Source organism: Cnephaeus nilssonii, assembly GCF_951640355.1.
Source record: "Cnephaeus nilssonii genome assembly, chromosome: 11".
NCBI classification, from domain to species: Eukaryota; Metazoa; Chordata; class Mammalia; order Chiroptera; family Vespertilionidae; genus Cnephaeus; species Cnephaeus nilssonii.
The window spans coordinates 60,371,264-60,390,796 of record NC_137082.1 but is presented as its reverse complement, the minus strand read 5'-3'; the positions used below and the strand labels follow the sequence as shown (position 1 = coordinate 60,390,796).

Sequence of the window (19,533 nt, the reverse complement as noted above, 5' to 3'; positions counted from 1 at the left end):
TTTTCAATGAAAATGTCTTTGGTATTTATTCATTTTTTTCCCCATTTGTGATGCTCTTTGCTCCCTGATGTAAATCCAGATTTCATCTGGATCAGTTTCTGCCACCTGAAGAACTATTTCAGCATTTCTCCCACGCAATCTGATGGCTGACAGATTCTCTTATCTTTGTTTATCTGAAAAAGGCTTTCTTTTACCTTCACTGTTGAAATATGTTTTTACACATTTTTCTTTCAGTGCTTGAAAGTTGTTCCGTTTGCTTATGGCTTGCAGTGTTTCAAATGGAAAGTCGAGTGCAATTCTTATCTGTATGACGCTCTGTGTGCTGTGTCTTTTTTCTCTGCCTGCTTTTCAGATTTTTCTCCAGGTGATGGGTCACATTATTTTCTTCTTCTATTCATATTTAGTAGTTTCCATTCCCCGCTTTTACAAAAACACTGTATTTGGAAATGATTTAAAATTTATGCAAATATTGTAGGAATAGTATAGTACTTAGAACATCCACCACTTACCCAGATTCACCTACTATTCATAGTTTTACCTGTTTATTATTCTCATTATTTCATGATTTTTCTAAACTACCTGCCAATAAGTTGCATACATTATGTCCATTTATCTTTAAATATTTTAGTATATATATCTTGAGAATAAGTATATGCTATTAGGTAATCCCAGCACAGTTATTAACTGCAGTAAATTTAACATGAATACTCTACTTTTTCTAATCTACCGTGTATTTTTCAATGTTGTCAACCGACTCAATTATGTCCTTTACTAGAGGCCCAGTGCATTCATGCACTGGTGGTATCCCTCAGCCTGGCCTGCAGGGATCAGGCTGAAACTGGCTCTCTGACATCCCCTGAGGGGTCCCAGATTGTGAGAGGGCAGTTCTTGGGTGATGCACCTTGGAATTGGGCTCCCTCCTCTCTGGTTCTGGGTGCGTCACCTGAGAACCGCAGTTGCCAAGTCACCACAGCTCGGCAGCTCCTGCTCTGAGTATCTGCCCCCTGGTGGCCAGTGCGCATCATAGCTGCCAGTTTAAGTGTCTGCCCCTGGTGGTCATTGCATGTCATAGCTACTGGTCGGATGGTTGAACAGTCGCTTAGGGTTTTAAATATATAGATAGCATTTCCCCTCCATTACAGGACCCCATCTAGGACTGGATATTTTATTTTATTTTCATGTCTCTTTAGTCTCCTTTAATCCTAAATATTTACACAGCATTTCTTTGTCTTTAATGGCATTGGCATCTTGAAGGATATAATAATTTTCCAAAAAATAGAATACTGCTCCTTTGGGGTTCTTCTCTTATTTTCCTGTGAATAGATTCAGGTTATACTTTTCCAGCCAGAATACTTCATTAGAACATGGCATGTGGGAGCCCACCATGTCCACCCCCCTCACTGGTGGTATTCATTCTGATCGCACAGGCTGGGTGTTAGTCCACTATATATTTACTGTTCTTTTCTTTTGTAATTAATCAGCAGTTTGAGGGAGACACTTTAAGACCATGCAAGTATCCTATTCATCATCAAACTGCCCCTTAGATTTTTCAGTCATTGAGGGTTCTTGCTCACCCAGTACCTACTACGATGTCTGAAAAGGAGGGCTCTCCAACCCCAGCCCTTCCCCATGCTTGTCGGTTGGCAGGAAGCATTCTTCCACAAGCAAAACCCTCTCTCCTCCCCATATGGTTATTGATTTACCTACCTGCTTTCTGTCTGAATTCAGGAATTCCAAATTCTCCCAGAGTTGGGCAATGTGAGCATATCCAATAGTTTTTGATTGTGTGTTGAATATTGTTCAGTGAATGTTATATTGTTGAGTTTTTAGATTCTGTTGCTTTTGTTTTAAAGAACTTGGAAATTTGTTTTGGTAGACAGGTAAGTTCCTGCATGTCAGCATGATTGTTTCAAGGCTTTTAATAAAAACGTTGTGGGGCAGTTCTTGTATAGGCTTTACTCTGTGGCAGGCAGGGTTAGCACTTCTAGGAACTAATTTTCCGTCTAGGGTCTTTACTGAGCACGCTGGGTGTTTACCAGGGTCTCCCACACAGACTGCTTAGAATTCTAATGTCTTGAGCTCTCTGTGAGTTCTGAATTTTTCAGCTTATGGCTCACCTGACTTTCTTTGACCTCAAGAAGTGGTATTCTTTACACAAGCAGCTTAGTATTCAGTAGCTATTTGATGGGGTCTCCCAAGTAGATTTCTGGAGCTCTTGCTCTAAGAAGCCCAAATTCCAGCAGGTTCATCCTTCCTAAACTCTGACCTCTGTCTCTAACTCAGCAAGACCCTCCTCTCCCACCCCCGTTCTGCTTGGCAAGTGTCTCCAGGCAGAAAGACATACGGTTTGGAGGACTCATCCCAATGTCTTCGTTCTCTGGAAATCACAGACCTGCACACTCTGTTGCCCGGCGCCTGAAAACAGTTGCGTTATAGATCTGTCCCAGTTTCCTAATTGTTTCCTGCAGAAAGACAACAGGGTACCAGTTACCCTGATGTGGCTGGAAATGAAAGCTCTTATGCTTCCATTTATACCCATTAAAATTTTTATTAATCTGTCAACAGGCAACCCCTCATATAACAGAGTTTTTAGCATTTTGTCTTTTTTTTTTTCATTGTACTTCAAGTTGTTTTTGATGGATCTGAGAATCCTCTACAGAACCTAGAGTTGAGCTGTTTTTTTCATGCACGTGTCCTAGGCATGCGAGCACAGCACCACCGGGGACCACTGTGAGCAGTGCCTGCCTGGCTTCTACGGGCGGCCTACCCGAGGGACTGCTGGGGACTGCCAGCCTTGTGCCTGCCCCCTCGCCTCAGCCTCTAACAAGTAAGCTGGCACCTGACATGGCCAGAATTTCCATCCAGGTGTGTGTTGATAGCTTCAGAGCAGCACTGTGTGTGCAATAAGAGTGTGGATTTTGCCCAGTGGTCATTAATTATGATTTAAAATGGAGGAATGGAAAAAAAAAGTTTGGTGTCTTAATTTATGCAAAGTAAGTTGTGTGATGGCAAGGACATTTGCATACTTTGTTTCCCTTTTGGTCTAAACTTGATCATCAATTCTTTCATCAAGTATATACTGTGTGCCTACCACTGGGCTAGGAGGTATAGGGGATACAGAGATGAATTAAACATGTTCCTGGGCTTTAAAAGTTTTTGATATAATGATCAAAATATTCAGCTCATTGAGAATGGGTGGGCTTCATTTAATTTATTAAAAATATTGATTGCACACCTATGATATACTGGGTATTGTGGTAGATACTCTGAGTATCAAACTGTTCAGTGTGGCTGCCCGCCCCCAGAATCTACAGTGTGGTCATGTCCACAGAGGAGGAATGTCCACTGTATGGTGGGAATTGTCCAGGAACGATTCGGAGGAAGCTGTTGATCTGAGTCTTGAAGGGTGAGAAGGAATTTGAAGGCAGCAGAGAAGGGCATCCTAAGTAAGAACTGAGTGTGGGCAGCGATAGCATCAGCAGATCCGTCTGAGGACTGAGGAATGCAGGTGGTCGGAGCACAGGCGCAAGGGCAGGTGGAAGAGACAGTCAGGTGCAAGGCCTTGCACATCATGCTGGGCTGTGCTTCCTGCAGGCCAGCAGTTTGAAAGCCCCTCTCCCTCACTGGTTTACCCTTTAGAACTTCCTCCACCCACATCCAGAAATTCCCCCATGGGGATTTTTATTTGAAACTCCAGTGTATAAAACAGATACAATCAGGGCTAATCAGATAATGAGGGACTCTTATCCATCCCTATACGCCCCTTCACAGGCCTCCCCAAGACTCAGGACTAGTTTGAAGGGACCTGGATCAGCAGAGGGGTCCTTGGGGAAATGTGATGACTGAAGTGTGTAAGCCAGCTCACTCTTGGCCTGTGTGGACTGGGCTCTGAGGCAGGCAGACCAAGCCAGGGAACCCAGAGGAGAGGAAGTCAGAGCAGGCCTCCTGGAGGAGGTGACAGCTGAGCATTGGAGTTCAACTGGGTGAATCCAGGCAGAGAGGGGGAGAAGTGCACTCTGGGTTGAGGGATGAGCAGGTGTGAGGATCTGGTGCCCATAGGCCTGACTGTGAGACCAGGGGCCTTGGGATCTGGGCTAAAGATTGAGGACTCAAAGTTTGTAAGGACAGGAGTGGTAGAATTTAAACACTTAAACTATTTAGAAATTCTACACAATCCACTGGAAAATTGCTTTCACTTCTAATGTTTCGACAGTTTCAGCCCCACGTGCCACCTAGACGACGGAGATGAAGTGGTGTGTGATCAGTGCGCCCGGGGATACTCAGGGACTTGGTGCGAGAGGTACACTGCATCGCTCAACTGTTTCCAAAAGTTGCATTGAAAATTTATTTTAATAAATTCTATGTGTTTATTGTTAAATATGTAGTTAAGTGTGGGTTTAGAGTTTTGATATGTAATTGTCATTTCCTGTAATTATATAGAAAAGCCAGTATATCGACTAAAAATTAATGTTGAAACTTTCTGGGAATTTTTTGAGCTCCTTGAGCTAATCTGAGTTCTCATGAATAACAATGGGAGCACTGAGGAGTCAGTATTTACTGTTCACACATTTAAATATCCCATTACCCTGAATAATTCCATGGGGGTGGTGGTTTGATTAATAGCTGTCTTCTGGAGCCTGAAGGCCAATGTTGTCTGTTCCCATCTGTAAGTCTCGGTGCAGAGTCCGGTTACAGTCCGTGGGAAAGGGTGACATCCCTGAGTGCTGGGGCAGGCGCACATTCCCTTGGATTTATGGCTCATTTTGGAGCCATCAATGAGTGAAGGAAATCTGTGGATGCCTGAACTTGGAGTTGCATTCCTTTCACAGTAAATCTTATGTAACAGGACTCAGTCTGATTGATTAACCATTCAGAGAACCCCTGGATGGTGGGGTAATGTCAAGAGAAATTGAATTTATTTGGATCCCTCTTTTGATGTTTTACGCAGATGCGCAGACGGTTACTACGGAAACCCAACAGTGCCTGGGGAATCCTGTGTTCCCTGCAACTGCAGCGGGAATGTCGACCCCTTGGAGGCCGGGCACTGTGACTCCGTCACTGGGGAATGTCTGCGGTGCATTGGGAACACGGATGGCGCCCACTGTGAGCGGTGCGCTGACGGCTTCTACGGAGATGCTGTGACTGCTAAAAATTGCCGAGGTGAGTGTATGGGCTGTGAGGTCAGTCCATTACTCATGACCCTGTGAAGTCTCCATCCACTTCCTTACAGGTGTCAAAGGGTGCTGAGGTAGCTTTATCTGAGTGGTTCTTGTGTTAATGCTGGGTATAGACCCAATACTTGAGCCGTCCTTACGGCAGTTTGATCAGTTACTCCACTTGAAGGTCACATGGCCTGGAAAAGATGCATGCTCCCAGGTGAGGGGAAAGTGGGACTTTACAAAGTGCTGGGCACCACTCCCAGGGACTGAGATGAAGCAAGAGTGATGCTCAAAGCCTGTCACGTTTGTGAGGGAGGTGCTAAGGGGTTTCATGAAGCAGATGGGATTTGCAGATGTGGCGTGGGAAATAGGGAGACTCTAGCCCTGGAAACTGGCATGTCTTAGCGATCTGTGCCTGACCCAGCGATCCCACATTGCCCTGCAGGGTTCTGCTTAGGTCCTTGAAATTATGGATCAGGTAGAATCAGTCATTGAGGAAAAGTAGATTTTCCTGTGTCCCAAATGACAGAATTAAAGCCCAAAGGCCAAGACAGCTCTCAGATTTTTATTTTTTTTACAGTTCTTGAAAGAGTGAAAGATCTAAAATGTCAATTATAAATTTGTTTGGATAATTTTCCTATAAATGCCGAAGGCCTACTATGCTATTACAATGTAGAGACACAAGAGGGTGCTAGAGATACAGAAAAATATTTTTACAGGCACACATCCACAGAACAAGGTTTCATAGCCCTGGGCCAGTCAGCCTGATCTTCAGCAGTGTGGCCACCATGATAGCTTACCATCTGACTGTTTATCATATCAATCTAATCATATAGACACATATGATACCTTGTATTTTTATAAAGCTTCAAAGTTTATGGAATGCTTTTACAGTTCTCATGTTGTTTCTTTTCATCTTGGCCATTTATTAAGTATCTGTTACTTCCCAGGCACTTTTTATTTCCTGCATTTCTAAGTACTGCAATAGGAGCTGGAAATTTATGATCCAAGTCTTTTGGGGAGCTACACATGATGGTGTAGAGGAGAAGCACCTATGGGCGCTCTTAGGCTTTGGAGTCTGACTAATGTAGGGTAGAGTCCAGGGTTGATTACTGACCAACTGTGTAGCCTCAGGCAAATGTATTAACCTCTCTGAGCCACTATTTCCTTATACATAAAATGGACATAATCATATATATATATATATATATATATATATATATATATATGAAGACCTTTCTGAGAAGTCAAAGGGATAACAAATTTGAAATTCTAGACATTATAATTGGCAACTATTTTAAATTAGCATTATTTCTAACATGAACGATTTTTGAATTAATAATTGGTTTTATAATTGTTATAGAAGGATATAGAAGTTGTGTGACCTATGGCAAGTTCCATATCTTTCTAAGGTTTAGATTTCATGTGGAAAATGATAGTGCTTTCCTCCTAAGTTTGTTACAAAGATTAAATGAAATATTGCCTGGAATCTGACAGGCGCAAACTGACTGGCACATAGTGTGATAAACATGATTTGTTATCAGCATCATCCATGTTTTGTGATGATCATACTCGGAGTGAACTTTGGATTTTCCCCAGAGGAAGGGGAAGCAGTATGTGAGACACAGAGCGGGAGGTGCAAAGGGAAAAACAGGGAGAAACCAACGAGTGGGTGTCCAGAAACCTTGCTAAGAGAGGTCCCAAAGAGAGAGAGTGGTCAGAGGGTCCCAGCCCAAAGAAAGGTAGGCAAGATGAAGACTGAGAATCTGCTCACTGAACTTGCACTTGGGAAGTCCCTGGAGGCTTTGGGAGGAGTTGTTTTAGCAGATAAGGTGCCAGGACAGAGCCTGCTAAGGAGAAGGGAGGGAGAGGATAGGCATCAGGGAGGTGGAACCTTGGAGAGAAAGTTAAGGGTGTGTGTGTGTGTGTGTGTGTGTGTGTGTGTGTGTGTGTGTGTGTATGTGTGTGTGTGTGTGGTGTGTATTTTCAGTGGGAGACCGTTGAGGATGGTTGGACGCTGAGGAATGTTTGAAATACAGGTTTCATTATTATTTAGGTATGGCAAGGCCAGCATATCCGAGACAACTAGCATTGAGGACATAGTTTGTTACTCACAGATGCCAGCATGGGGGTTGCCATGTGGGCAGCACCCCGGTTGGTTGGCCAGGAGGGGACATGTGGGCTAGAGCCTTTCTTGTGGTTTCCACAGGAGGAAAGGGCGAGGCAGGGTAAACAGGTTTAGAATTGGTTGGTTTCGATGATTTCAGCAGGTTTTGGGGCATAGGGGCTGCCCCTAGCTATCTCAGACAGAGAGGCCTGGTGGTTGGCCATAGTCAGTCAAGGAGGCAAATCCCACCTTCCTCTGACCTTCCGCCTTCCAACTCCCAGTGTCTCCAGGGCTCTGCCTCCCACTGCAGTGAGCTGCCACATGGTGTGCCTGCGTTTAAGATATTGGCAGTTTTTCTTCTTCACATCACTGCGCCATATGACAGAGGTGGTGCATTTGCTGAATCCAAGTATTCATAAATAGTATGTGTCCCTGGGATATTTTGTCAGTGAGCTTATCAAACATTTTATGTAAAGAGCATATTGACAGCTGTGGAATGAATATCAATTAAACATTTCTTGGACCCATTAAATGGCATCACTTTAAAAGGTGGGGGATTTTGTAGCTGTCTCATCAACATTGTAATTGTAGATAAGACGGAAAAGTCTGGCCTGAAGGTAAGTATATTCGAACTACAAATGACTCATGAGTTAGAACAGGGAAATAGTTTTCATTAAATTATGCAATATCATATTTATCTACATTGGCATAGCTGAGCTTTAAAATAGATATAATTGGAATGAGAGCAAATGGTTAAGTTGATTTTGAAATCTTCATTGCATATTTTTTAATGCAACTTTGTGGATATACATCAGTGGTTCATTTTTAAAATTTTAAGGAATTGATGTAGTTGGTCAAGTTAGTTTGCTAATTATTCTCTTAATAGCTTCAGTAGTTTTTTTCTCTGGGATGATTTCTTCTACCAACCCTATTTTTGCTTACTCTGCAGAAAAATACTAAATATTTAGTTATTGCAAAGTAATATATGTATGTTTTTTTAAGTTTTGTGACCTAAAATGCGAATGTTTACAACTTTTCCTTTGGGGACTGTGGGATCTCACTGTAACCGTACGGGAAATGAGCAGTTTGTTTGTGTGCGCCAGCCTGTGAATGCCATGGGAAGGGCGCCCTCTCTGACGTCTGCCATCCTGAGACCGGGCTGTGCAGCTGCAGAGCACGTGTGACCGGACAGCAGTGTGACCAGTGCTTGGTAAGATGCCTGCGGTCATTGCACGCAATCAAAGTATCTGTCAGCGTGTCTATAATTGACACCTTGACCTTGGTTCAAATACAGGGAATCCGTGACTGCTGGTTAGAGCTAAGGCCCCAACACGACTGGTTGTGCTGTGCATCTCTTTCTAGGGAGAGTGTACTAGTATGCAGTTTACAAAAGAATGAGGTCACGGACACGTTATGATTCTATGAAACATGCTATGTTTGATTTGGAAAACATCCTAATACTGTCAGTCACTTGTTAAAACGTGTTTTGCTTTCCCATTTCTGCCCCTTCTGCGAAACAGCCTGGCTATTACGGGTTGGACACAGGGCTCGGCTGCCTGCCCTGTAACTGCAGCCCGTCAGGCTCCCTGTCGGACGCCTGCACGGAGGAAGGCCAGTGTCACTGCGTGCCGGGCGCAGCTGGGAAACGGTGCGACAGGTGTGCGCGTGGCTTCTATGCATTCCAGGACGGTGGCTGTACACGTAAGCGTTCGAATTCATCATCAAGACTGTATCGTATTCCCCAGACTTTTCTTCGGGCCCTTCCTCGACTCCTAAGGCTGTGAAGTGCCTCTACTCTTCCTCTTTTTAACACGCAGGATTCCATACCTCTTCCCTGTCTCCCTGTTCTGGGTACTTCCGTAACCTTTGGTCAGGTTCTCCTAATTGTGTGAGCTTACATTAATTACTTAGCTTGGCTTAGCTGTAGTTTCCTCCCTTGTAAAATGGAGAAGCTAATTATAGTCTCCATCCAGGAGTTATTTTTAAAGTGGTACATAGTCTGTAACACAGCATTTGGCATACAGAACAGGCTTGCTAAGTACTAGCTCTATCTTTCCCCTCACCCCCCTCCCACCCTGGTCCAATCTTTTCTTTCTCCCACTGCGTCCCGATGACCTCTCTTCCAGCAGCATCTCTTGACTGGGAGAAGCCACCACCTCCCACGAGACACAAAGGGGTCTTGGGAATCATGTGGTCTCTTTTGGATTATTAATAAAAGGGAGTAACTTGTAGCAGCAGCTCTTACCCCTTCAGTTGCCCAAGGTGTGCTGCCCTGTAACACCACCATCTGTCTTTGCCATAGCCTGTGACTGCGCTCACACTCAGAACACATGTGACCCAGAATCAGGGGAGTGTGTCTGCCCTCCTCACACTCGAGGCGTGAGATGTGAAGAATGTGAGGACGGATACTGGGGCTATGACCTGGAGCTCGGATGCCAGGTGTGTGCTCTGACCTCTGCATCTTCTTACCTGAGAACTACTTTACTGTAGCAAGTTTCATTCCTCTTCTTTTATCTATTAGCTTGATTTTTCACCTATTGAATAGCTACTAGTATATTTAAAATTCAATGTGGATTGTAGGAATCAAAGTGTAAAAAGCTGCACCCTTAAAATACATTATTCTAAATTTTCTTCAAGAATCTAGCTGTGGAATTGATGGCTAAAAGATCAAAAATTTATTTTAGTGCCTTTAAAATATACTCTTCAATGTATGCTATCTTTCAGGATAAGGGCATAACTCACTTTACTGGGGCGGGGGCTTATGACTAGTCTTCCAGGTTTCCTATTTGCTTTTTGAAAAAAAAATTTTTTTATTGATTTCAGAGAGGAAGGGAGAGGGAGAGGTAGAAACATTAATGATGATGGAGAATCATCGATCAGCTGCCTCCTGCACACCCCACACTGGGGATCGAGTCCACTACCCAGGCAATCGAACCATGACATCCTGGTTCATAGGTCAGCGCTCAACCACTGAGCTATACTGGCTGGGCAGGGTTCCAATTTTCTATGTAACTTTCTTCAGTTAAACTTCGATATAGTTTGTGTTTTGAAAATGGAAAAATTACTTGGCTTCTAAAAGAATGTTTGGACGTATTAAGCAGATTGAATTTCTGGTCACAGTCTTGGCCCCATGTGCATGTGCCACAAAAATGCACAGATGTCCAGCAGTCCCTGCCTCCTGCTGGCATGTGGGGAAGTGAATCCATATGGCAACATGGAGAGAGACCATTCATTTGCATGATTTCCCCACGTTTAGTGTTTTCCTGTAATCCCAGTGTGTGTACATGAGGATGTAGAAGCTGCCTTTTTATTTATTTAAGTTTTTTCTCCCAGGCCTGCAATTGCAGTAGTGGAGGGTCAGCCAGTCATCAGTGCGATGCGCTCACTGGCCGTTGCCAGTGTAAGCCTGTCTTTGGTGGACCGAGCTGCCATCAGTGCTCCCTGGGTTTCAGAGACTTTCCAGACTGTGTGGCCTGTGACTGTGACCTGAGAGGGACCGCGGTGGACACCTGTGATGAGGGACAGGGTCTTTGCAGCTGTGCGCAGGGAACTGGTACCTGCTCTTGCAAGGTACGGGTCCTTGGCACTCCACTTTCTTCCTCTCTCTCACTCAGCATTATGACTCTTGGGCTTTTAACTATTTAAGCGCCAGGCTTCAGGCTTCTCCTAATGAGTTCACACCACCTTCTGGGTCTGAGTAAGTCTGTGTATGCCCTTCTAGAAGTATGAATGATTCTTTAAATGGGCTCTTTACTGGTTATTACAAGTCAGACGATGAAACTGATTTGAGAAACACCGAGTTTTCTATCATGTGCTTCAGTTGGCTGAGTAGCTGATTTGTCTTGGACATACAGGTAAAATAGACACACAGGGTTAAGAAGACTTGTGATGTTAGAGCTGGCAAGTAATTAGTTCTTTGTATGTGCTAGAAGACGAAAGGAAATTCGTGTTTCTTATTTTCCCAGGAGGGAAGATTTCAACCTCATGCTTAATTCCACATATTTCCATTAGTTTTCCCATAGTGCTTTGTTATGAGGAGGTCATTGGCCACTTCTCTGATCCTTCTCTGGGTCTGGCGTGATGGAAGCCAGACGGTAGTGGTGATTAGTGACTGGGGATGAGGCAGGGAAAACTCATATACATACTATGGCCGGGAGTAATGGAAACATCCGTGAATACCTTTGGCTTCCCTATCCATGACAGCAGTTCTCGTTATACATGGCCTGAACAGGTGGGACCTGGTTCATGCTTCTCCACCCTGACCCATCATCAGAGAGTCACCTGGGACCTCCAGAAGGATTCTGGGTCCCCTCCATGAGGTTCTCATCAGGGATTCTGTATTTTTCTAAAGTGTCCAAGACGATACTGATCATCAACTATGTTTGGGAGTCACTGATTAAGTTTTTGAGAGAACTGATCCCCAGAGAGGTTAAGGAACTTGCCTAAGGAACAGCTAGTTCAGAGATGTTTGTTGATCCAAAATTATTTAGATGGTTTGGTTTATTTCATGCCTGTTTCTTCAGAAATCGTATATTTTTTCAGGTAAAAATGAGTCTATCATTTCTTCCCCTTTAGGAAAATGTCCTTGGCCTTCGATGCAATGAGTGTCGAGCCGGTACCTACGCTCTCCATGCTGACAACCCTCAGGGCTGCACCCCGTGCTTCTGCTTTGGGCTGTCACAGCTCTGCTCGGAGCTGGAGGGTTATGTGAGGACACCGGTAAGTTAGGCATGCAGTTAACATGTTCTGGTTTTAAGCCTGAACACTTGGGATTCGGGTGGGGCTAAGGAGAAAGTTCAAGTTCTTACATTAAATTTTGCTTTTATGGCATCAGAAATACTGAGACACTAATTTGGGTTTCTTATGAATCAGAATTCTGCTTCTGCTGTCCAAAGAAATATATGGAGCTGGAACTTAAAGCATTCAGTGTTGCTCCTTAGCTGGTCTATCAAAAACGTTAGTTAGAGAGGAGATAAACTGCAACATCTCAAAGGTCTCTATATAACTGAGCATTGTCCCCGTATAGCAAGAGTTTGACCCTAAATCAGGCATCCTCAAACTACGGCCCGCGGGCCACATGCGGGTGTTTTTGCCGTTTTGTTGTTTTACTTCAAAATAAGATATGTGCAGTGTGCATAGGAATTTGTTCATAGTTTTTTTTTAAACTATAGTCCGGCCCTCCAACGGTCTGAGGGACAGTGAACTGGCCCCCTGTTTAAAAAGTTTGAGGACCCCTGCTAAATGCTTAAAACACTTTCCAGTCATTTTAATTCACATGTTAAAGTTTAAAGGAAAAGTGTTCATTATTTGGGTTTTAATAATGAAGCTATCTTGTCTGGGAAATAGTGGTAGAATCTGACAAAGCAAAGGCATGGAGTTAAGTCGTGTTCTAAGGTGCATCTTCCCTCCCTTCCATGACTAGATAACGCTGGGCTCAGATCAGCCTCTTCTGCGAGTGGTTTCTCAGAGTAACCTCCGGGGCACGACCCAGGGGGTGTATTACCAGGCCCCTGACGTGCTCCTGGACGCCGTGACCGTCAGGCGGCACGTCCACGCAGAGCCGTTTTACTGGCGGCTGCCCGAGCAGTTCCAGGGAGACCAGGTGAGCCCCCCACCCAGCCGAGAGCCGTGCACGCTCCCGGGGATACCGGTGTCATTTGAATCACTACAGACTGTGCTGGCCTATCCTGCACTGAAGAGCTTATTAATTTCCTCTTCCGAGTGGGGATGGAAAAGTTTAACACTTATAAAAATCCTCCTAAACGTATGGATTAATTTTCTAGTCTTTTAAAAATTCAAATCATAATCTCTTTTTCTTTCTTAAAGCAGTCATTCAAGAAATATTTATTGTTTTTACTGATATAAGCTCAATACAAGCCTGGCTGTTATGCCTACAAGGTCTTTCTCAGAAATCATCCAGTTTGGGGGAAAGAATCTTAAAGGCATTACTTGTATTTTTGTTTATAAACATTGGAATCTGTGTGTGAATTCACCCTAATCATTAAAATGTGCAAATATACATCCAGTGAGCCTACAGAGATAGGTAATTTGTAATTCAAAGAAGCTTGAAAATAATTGGGACCATTGCTACATTGACTGTTATTTTGGAATTTACCTTTGTCAGTGTCATCAAGAGGAAGCTGTGGGAGGTGATGGATGTGACTGTGATGGGGGTGATGGTTTCACAGGTGTATACTTATCCCCAAACTCATCAAGTTATATACGTTAAATATATATGGCTTTCTACAGCCAATTGTGCCTCAATAAAGTGGTTTTAAAAAAAACCTGTGCTATAGTCCACATATGAGTAGAGAGGGGGGTGAGGGGAGGGTAAAGTGGGTAAAGGGATCAAATATTATATAGTAAAGGAAGGAAGCTAGCCTTTGGGTGGGGGCACACAAAAGCATGCACAGGTGTTGAATTATAATGTTGACACCTGAAAATTATATAATGTTATTAACCAGTGTTTCCCCAATAAATTTAATTTTTAAAAACTTTATAAAAATCACTTAACAAAGAAAGGACTATAGCTTAAGTGAACTCAATCTGTAATTAAGTAGAATTAGAGGGAAGCAAATTCTAGACAGCGTATTCTACCCATGTGATATATTTTTAAGATGCAAGATTTCTAAATGGCAGCAGGCTTGTAATGAAATAGTTTTAAATCAATGCTGTGTCAGTGAAGTAAACAATAATTTACTATTTGGTAGCTCCTGGCCTATGGTGGCAAACTGAAGTACAGCGTGGCCTTCTATTCCTCCAATGGCATGGGCACCTTCAACCTTGAGCCTCAAGTGCTCATCAGAGGAGGCCGGACCAGAAAGCAAGTCATCTACATGGATGCACCCGCACCAGAGAACGGAGTGAGGCGAGAGCAAGAAGTTGAAATGAAAGAGGTGACCATGTGCTCTTCTCATATAAGCCCCTCAAAGGTGTGAGCTTTGCTGTGGACATAATGATGTCAGTAAGCTGCTAGCAAAAGAGTGATCTCAGAGAGCCTGGCATCAAAATTCCAATGGGTTTAGCAAGATTTCTAAAAATGAAATCAAATTCCTATTCTCAAGACACTGATGTAAGGCTTATGTTAATTTAGTGGGAATTGCATTTAAATCCTTGATCTTGGTATACAACTCTCTAGCTGTGTGGACATCATGGTAGGAAGTCTTTGGACTTGCTTGAATCTGGGCAGTGTGTATTCATTCACAGGGAGATACTGACTGACCACGGGTGACGTGTGTGGACACAGGAGACTGGCACTGCTGCCCCCTGGGAGGTGACAGGAGGTCGTCCTTTTAATTAAACTTAGTGGCATGCACAGAACTGAGCTCATTTTTGGAGAAATATGTAAAATAATCACTTTCTTTGTAAGTTCGTGTGCTTCTGAGAATTTGTACTCTGAATTTTTCATTGAATATGTTTCCTGTCCACAGAATTATTGGAAATATTTTAATTCTGTTTCTGAAAAGCCTGTCACACGCGCAGATTTTATGTCTGTTCTTAGCAACATTGAGTACATTCTCATCAAAGCATCTTATGGTCAAGGGCTACAGCAAAGCAGGTACGTGGAAACTTCTAGAATTTAAAAAATATTTTTCTTATGTGAAAGCAAAGTGAAGGGGTTTGATGAGATTTGATTCACTTCACTCCATTACCTCCTATATTTATTAATATATGTATTTCTGTTCTCCACCAAAATCTTATTAAATTTTAATATTATTGTGAAATGTATGAAAAAGGACATAGAACATTCATCTCCCATACCAATGTGGGTATAAAATATAAGTACATAATGGTAATGTCTTAGATGAGGAAAAAATATAAACAAATATTTTTAAGTTCTGCTATTTTCTGCCCTTAAACCACAATGCTCATTTCTTTGTAAGCAACATATCAAGAATGCTGTCACCTGCTCACTTAACCCATAAAGGAGGCCACTAACTTTTGGCCAAATCGTACTTCAGGAGGTCTTTCAAGTATATTTTCTGTAATACTGTTTTTTTTTATCCGCACTCAAGGACATGTTTTTATTGATTTTAGAGGAAGGGAGAAGGAGAGAGAGAAACATCAATCTGTTGCCTCCTATATGCACCCTGACCAGGGATTGAACCTACAACCTAAGTATGTGTCCTGACTGGGAATTGAACCCCAAACCTTTTGGTGTATGGGAGGATGCTCCAACACACTGAGCCACCCAGCCAGGGCAGTAACACGATTTTTAAGTCTAAAATGTGGCCTGAGAACCTCCACTGTGTAAGGACAGTATGAACGCGCTTTCACACATTTCCTTCGTAATCCTGAGGAAAGCGTGGCTGTAATATATGTGCAAATTTCATTACCTACTGCGCTGTTTATAGGATATGTCTTTCTAAAAATTGGTGTTTTCTCTCATCCTTCTTAACACAACGGTTTCCCAGGATCTCAAACATTTCCCTGGAGGTCGGCAGAAAGGCGGATGAGCTGCCCCCGGGGAGGGAGGCGGCCTCGCTGTTAGAGAAGTGTCTCTGCCCTCCTGGTGCGGCTGGATTCTCATGTCAGGTGGGGAGACTGGGATGCAAGTCCATGTCCTGGTTTTGGGTTGAAATATGCTTGTTATAGCAGCTCTAAGTGATGAACAGAATGCATGCGTGTCATATTATATTATTTTTCCCTTAATTTTTTTTAATGTGGTAAAATATGTACAAACATATTTTAGCCATCTTAAAGTGTACAGTTTTGTAAGGTTAAGTACACTCACAGTGATGTACAGCCAATCTTTAGATTTACCCACCTGACAAAACTAAAACTCTGTGCTCATTAGACACTAACTCCCATTTCCTTCTTGCCAGTCCTTGGCAACCACCACTCTGTTTTCTCTATCTATGAATGTGACTACTCTAAGTGCCTCACATGAGTGGAAACAAAAGACAGTATTTATCTTTTTACTAGAGGCCTGGTGCACGAAATTCATGCACGGGGGGGGGGGGTGTCCCTCAGCCCAGCCTGCACCCTCTCCAATCTGGGACCTCTTGAGGGATGTCCGACCACCCGTTTAGGCCCGAACCCATCCCTCTCACAATCCAGGACTGCAGGCTCCCAACCGCTCACCTGTCTCTGCCTGATTGCCCCTAACTGCTTCTGCCTGCCAGCCTGATCACCCCCTAACCACTCCCCTGCCAGCCTGATCGACGCCTAACTGCTTCCCAGCTGGCCCGATTGCCCCTAACTGCCCTCCCCTGCCAACCTGGTCACCCCTAACTGCCCTCCCCTGCCAGTCTGGTCACCCCTAACTGTCCTCCCCTGCAGGCCTGGTCACCCCCAACTGCCCTCCCCTGCTGGCCCAGTCACTCCTAACTGCCCTCCCCTGCTGGCCTGGTCGCCCCTAACTGCCCTCCCCTGCAGGCCTGCCCCCCCCAACTGTCCTCCCCTGCAAGCCTGCCCACCCCCCAACTGCCCTCCCCTGCAGGCCTGGTCCCCCCCCCCCCCAACTCCCCTCCTCTGCAGGCTTGGGTCCCCCCCCAACTGCCCTCCCTTGCTGGCCTGGTCTCCCCCAACTGCCCTCCTCTGCTGGCCTGGTCACCCCTAACTGCCCACAACTGCCCTGCCCTGCAGGCCATCTTGTGTCCACATGGGAAAGCCATCTTTGACCACATGGGGGTGGCCATCTGTGTCTTGGAGTGATGGTCAATTTGCATATTACCCTTTTATTAGATAGGATGACTGGCTCATTTACTTAGCATAATGTATTCAAGTTTAATTCATGCCGCACAATGTATCTGGATGTGCTTCATTTTAAGGCTGAAAAATATTCTGTTGTATGTATAGACTATATTCTGTCTCTCCATTCATCCATCACCTTTTGGCTATTGTGAATAATGCTGCTATGAACATGGGTATACAAATACCTTTCCACACCCGGCTTTCAGTTCCAAACCTAGCTTCTCAGCCGAATTGCTAGGTCATGTGGTAGTTCTGTTTTTAAGCTCTGAGGAGCTGCCATACTGCTCTCCACAGTACTCCACCATTTTATGTTCCCTCTCGCAAAGCACAGGTTCCAGTTTCTCCACTTCCTCACCAACACCTGTTTTTTTCTGTGTTTTTTGTTGTTGTTTTATAGTAGCCATCCTAATGGTGTGAGGTGGTGTGTCATGGTTTTGATTTGCATTTCCCTAGTGATGTGTAATGTTGAGCATCTTCTCATGTGTTCATTGCCATTTGTGTGTCTTTGGAGAAATGCCTACTCAAACTTTTTGCCCAATTTAAAATCGGATTTTTATTCCTTTTCTTTCCTTTTGCATACCCTCAGGACTGTGCACCTGGTTACTACAGAGGGAAACTTCCGGAAGGTGGTGACAGGGGACCTCGCCTTCTGCTTGCTCCTTGTGTGCCCTGCAACTGTAACAACCACAGCGACACCTGTGACCCTGAAACGGGGAAGTGTCTGGTATGCTTGTTTGGGTGGGTGCTTGCTTGAAGGTTAGAATCGGGGTAGGCAATGAGCATTGAAATTTCTGGTTCAAAGTCACACCAGTCCCTTGGTTTAGAGAGAGCTTACATTTAGCTAAATGTAAGATACACATGTATTTTCTTCAGAAAGGTTTTAACTAAGTGGTCTGAGATTGCTAATGGAAATTCTTTAAAAATGTTGCTTCCTTGAATTTGTTTGCAGGCATCAGTTTTGGAATTGGCTAAGTGGGCCTTGCTTATACTAAACGGTGCCTGTGGTTATAGTCATAGTAGATGAGAACTTTACATCATAGAATTTGAAGAGTCAGCCCAGCCATGTGGCTCAGTGGTTGAGCATTAACCCATGAACCAAGAAGTCACCAGTTCGATTCCTGGTCAGGGCACATGCCCAGGTTGTGGGCTCAATCCCCATTAGGGGGAGTGCAGGAGGCAGCTGATCGATGTGTCTTTCTATCCCTTTCCCTTCCTCTATTTCTAAAATCAGTAAAAACATATTTTAAAAAAAAATGAAGAGTCACCTGGAAGTATTAAAATAAGTTAATGCCAATGTTAAAAATGTATTTCTCTGCACTCTTTTTGCATTTATAAACAATTTTTATTCTCATGGCTGTCTTAGTATGCATTTGCTTCTCAGACACCTTCCCCTAGACCAGTGATGGCGAACCTATGACACGCGTGTCAGCACTGACACGCGTAGCCATTTCTGACGTGGCCGCTGAGGCGGCCGCATACCGAGGATGAAACATTTGCTGAGGATGAAACATTTGCGACTAGAGTCTTGGAGTTAGTTTTTTCCTCAAAGTGACACACTACCTGAGTTATGCTCAGTTTTTTGGCGAAGTTTGACACACCAAGCTCAAAAGGTTGCCCATCACTGCCCTAGACCAAGATTGGTCTCAGGGACATGAGGAGAACTCTGATCACTGTAAGGGACCACGTGACCCAGACAGAAGTCATGTGGCCCAGATTGAGCACGAACTCTTGTGCTCATGATTTTGCTTAAGTTGTCATGGCCTTATTGATAACATAGAATAATATGATATTCTTTCCCTACTCCTAAAACCTCATCCTTTATAATAACATGTGGAAACATTGGTAAATTGTATAAATTGTTCCAAGGCTAACTTGCCTCATGTAAAATAACTTATTGAAGAAAAATGGACTGCCCACCAAGAGAGACACACTGGAAGCATTAGGGGTCCTGGGTGTGGCCCAGAGGAATGAGGACCAACTGGCCTTCAGTCACACTAGATCTGCCTTCCTCTTCTTTTACTGAGAAGCATCTTTCATATGTGGAATTTAAAAGCAGTTTATACAAGGGAAATTGCTAAATTACAGCAGTGCATAGGTGAATTTAGAAACTGAAGTACTTCATGGTTTTTTCTCAATTAAAAGATATGTGTTAACCTTTGCTAACCCCATTATATATGTGGAATTAAAGAATTATTCCAGTCATCCAAGGTAAAATGGACTTAATGAGGATGCAAATAGCTGCAACACTATTAAGAAAAATTTATTCATTCTAATCAGCTTATGCTCCAGGCAAAAGGGAGTGCTAATAGAGAAAGGGGGAAAATATCATCTGAGGATTTAAAGAGAATTGATTTCAGGCAACATAAAGTGAGATGTAATTAAGTGGGAAGGTCCCTTGGCCAATCGTAAGGACAGAGGTCACATGAACAGTTTAAAAATTTGATCAATTCTTTCAGACTGCATTTGCAGCTAACTATTTTAACAAGGTTAGATACTCCCAGGACATTAAATTATGTCCTTGCCTTTCCTGGCCTGAGTTCACCAGAACAAAGTTCCAAGATCTTCAGCTGA

General features: G+C 43.7%; 1 protein-coding gene across 1 annotated transcript in view; it reads left to right on the top strand.

The window, feature by feature from the left end:
- LAMA1 (laminin subunit alpha 1) overlaps nucleotides 1–19,533 on the top strand; it is a 144,407-nt gene that overhangs the window by 66,691 nt on the left and 58,183 nt on the right. Inside the window, exons 17-29 of the mRNA XM_079783773.1 lie at nucleotides 2,700–2,827; nucleotides 4,214–4,300; nucleotides 4,949–5,160; nucleotides 8,370–8,476; nucleotides 8,787–8,967; nucleotides 9,569–9,705; nucleotides 10,600–10,836; nucleotides 11,842–11,985; nucleotides 12,689–12,868; nucleotides 13,977–14,162; nucleotides 14,697–14,824; nucleotides 15,681–15,801; nucleotides 17,549–17,686. Coding sequence (XP_079639899.1) covers nucleotides 2,700–2,827; nucleotides 4,214–4,300; nucleotides 4,949–5,160; nucleotides 8,370–8,476; nucleotides 8,787–8,967; nucleotides 9,569–9,705; nucleotides 10,600–10,836; nucleotides 11,842–11,985; nucleotides 12,689–12,868; nucleotides 13,977–14,162; nucleotides 14,697–14,824; nucleotides 15,681–15,801; nucleotides 17,549–17,686 — 1,986 coding nt within the window. The remainder of the gene's footprint in view (nucleotides 1–2,699; nucleotides 2,828–4,213; nucleotides 4,301–4,948; nucleotides 5,161–8,369; nucleotides 8,477–8,786; nucleotides 8,968–9,568; nucleotides 9,706–10,599; nucleotides 10,837–11,841; nucleotides 11,986–12,688; nucleotides 12,869–13,976; nucleotides 14,163–14,696; nucleotides 14,825–15,680; nucleotides 15,802–17,548; nucleotides 17,687–19,533) is intronic.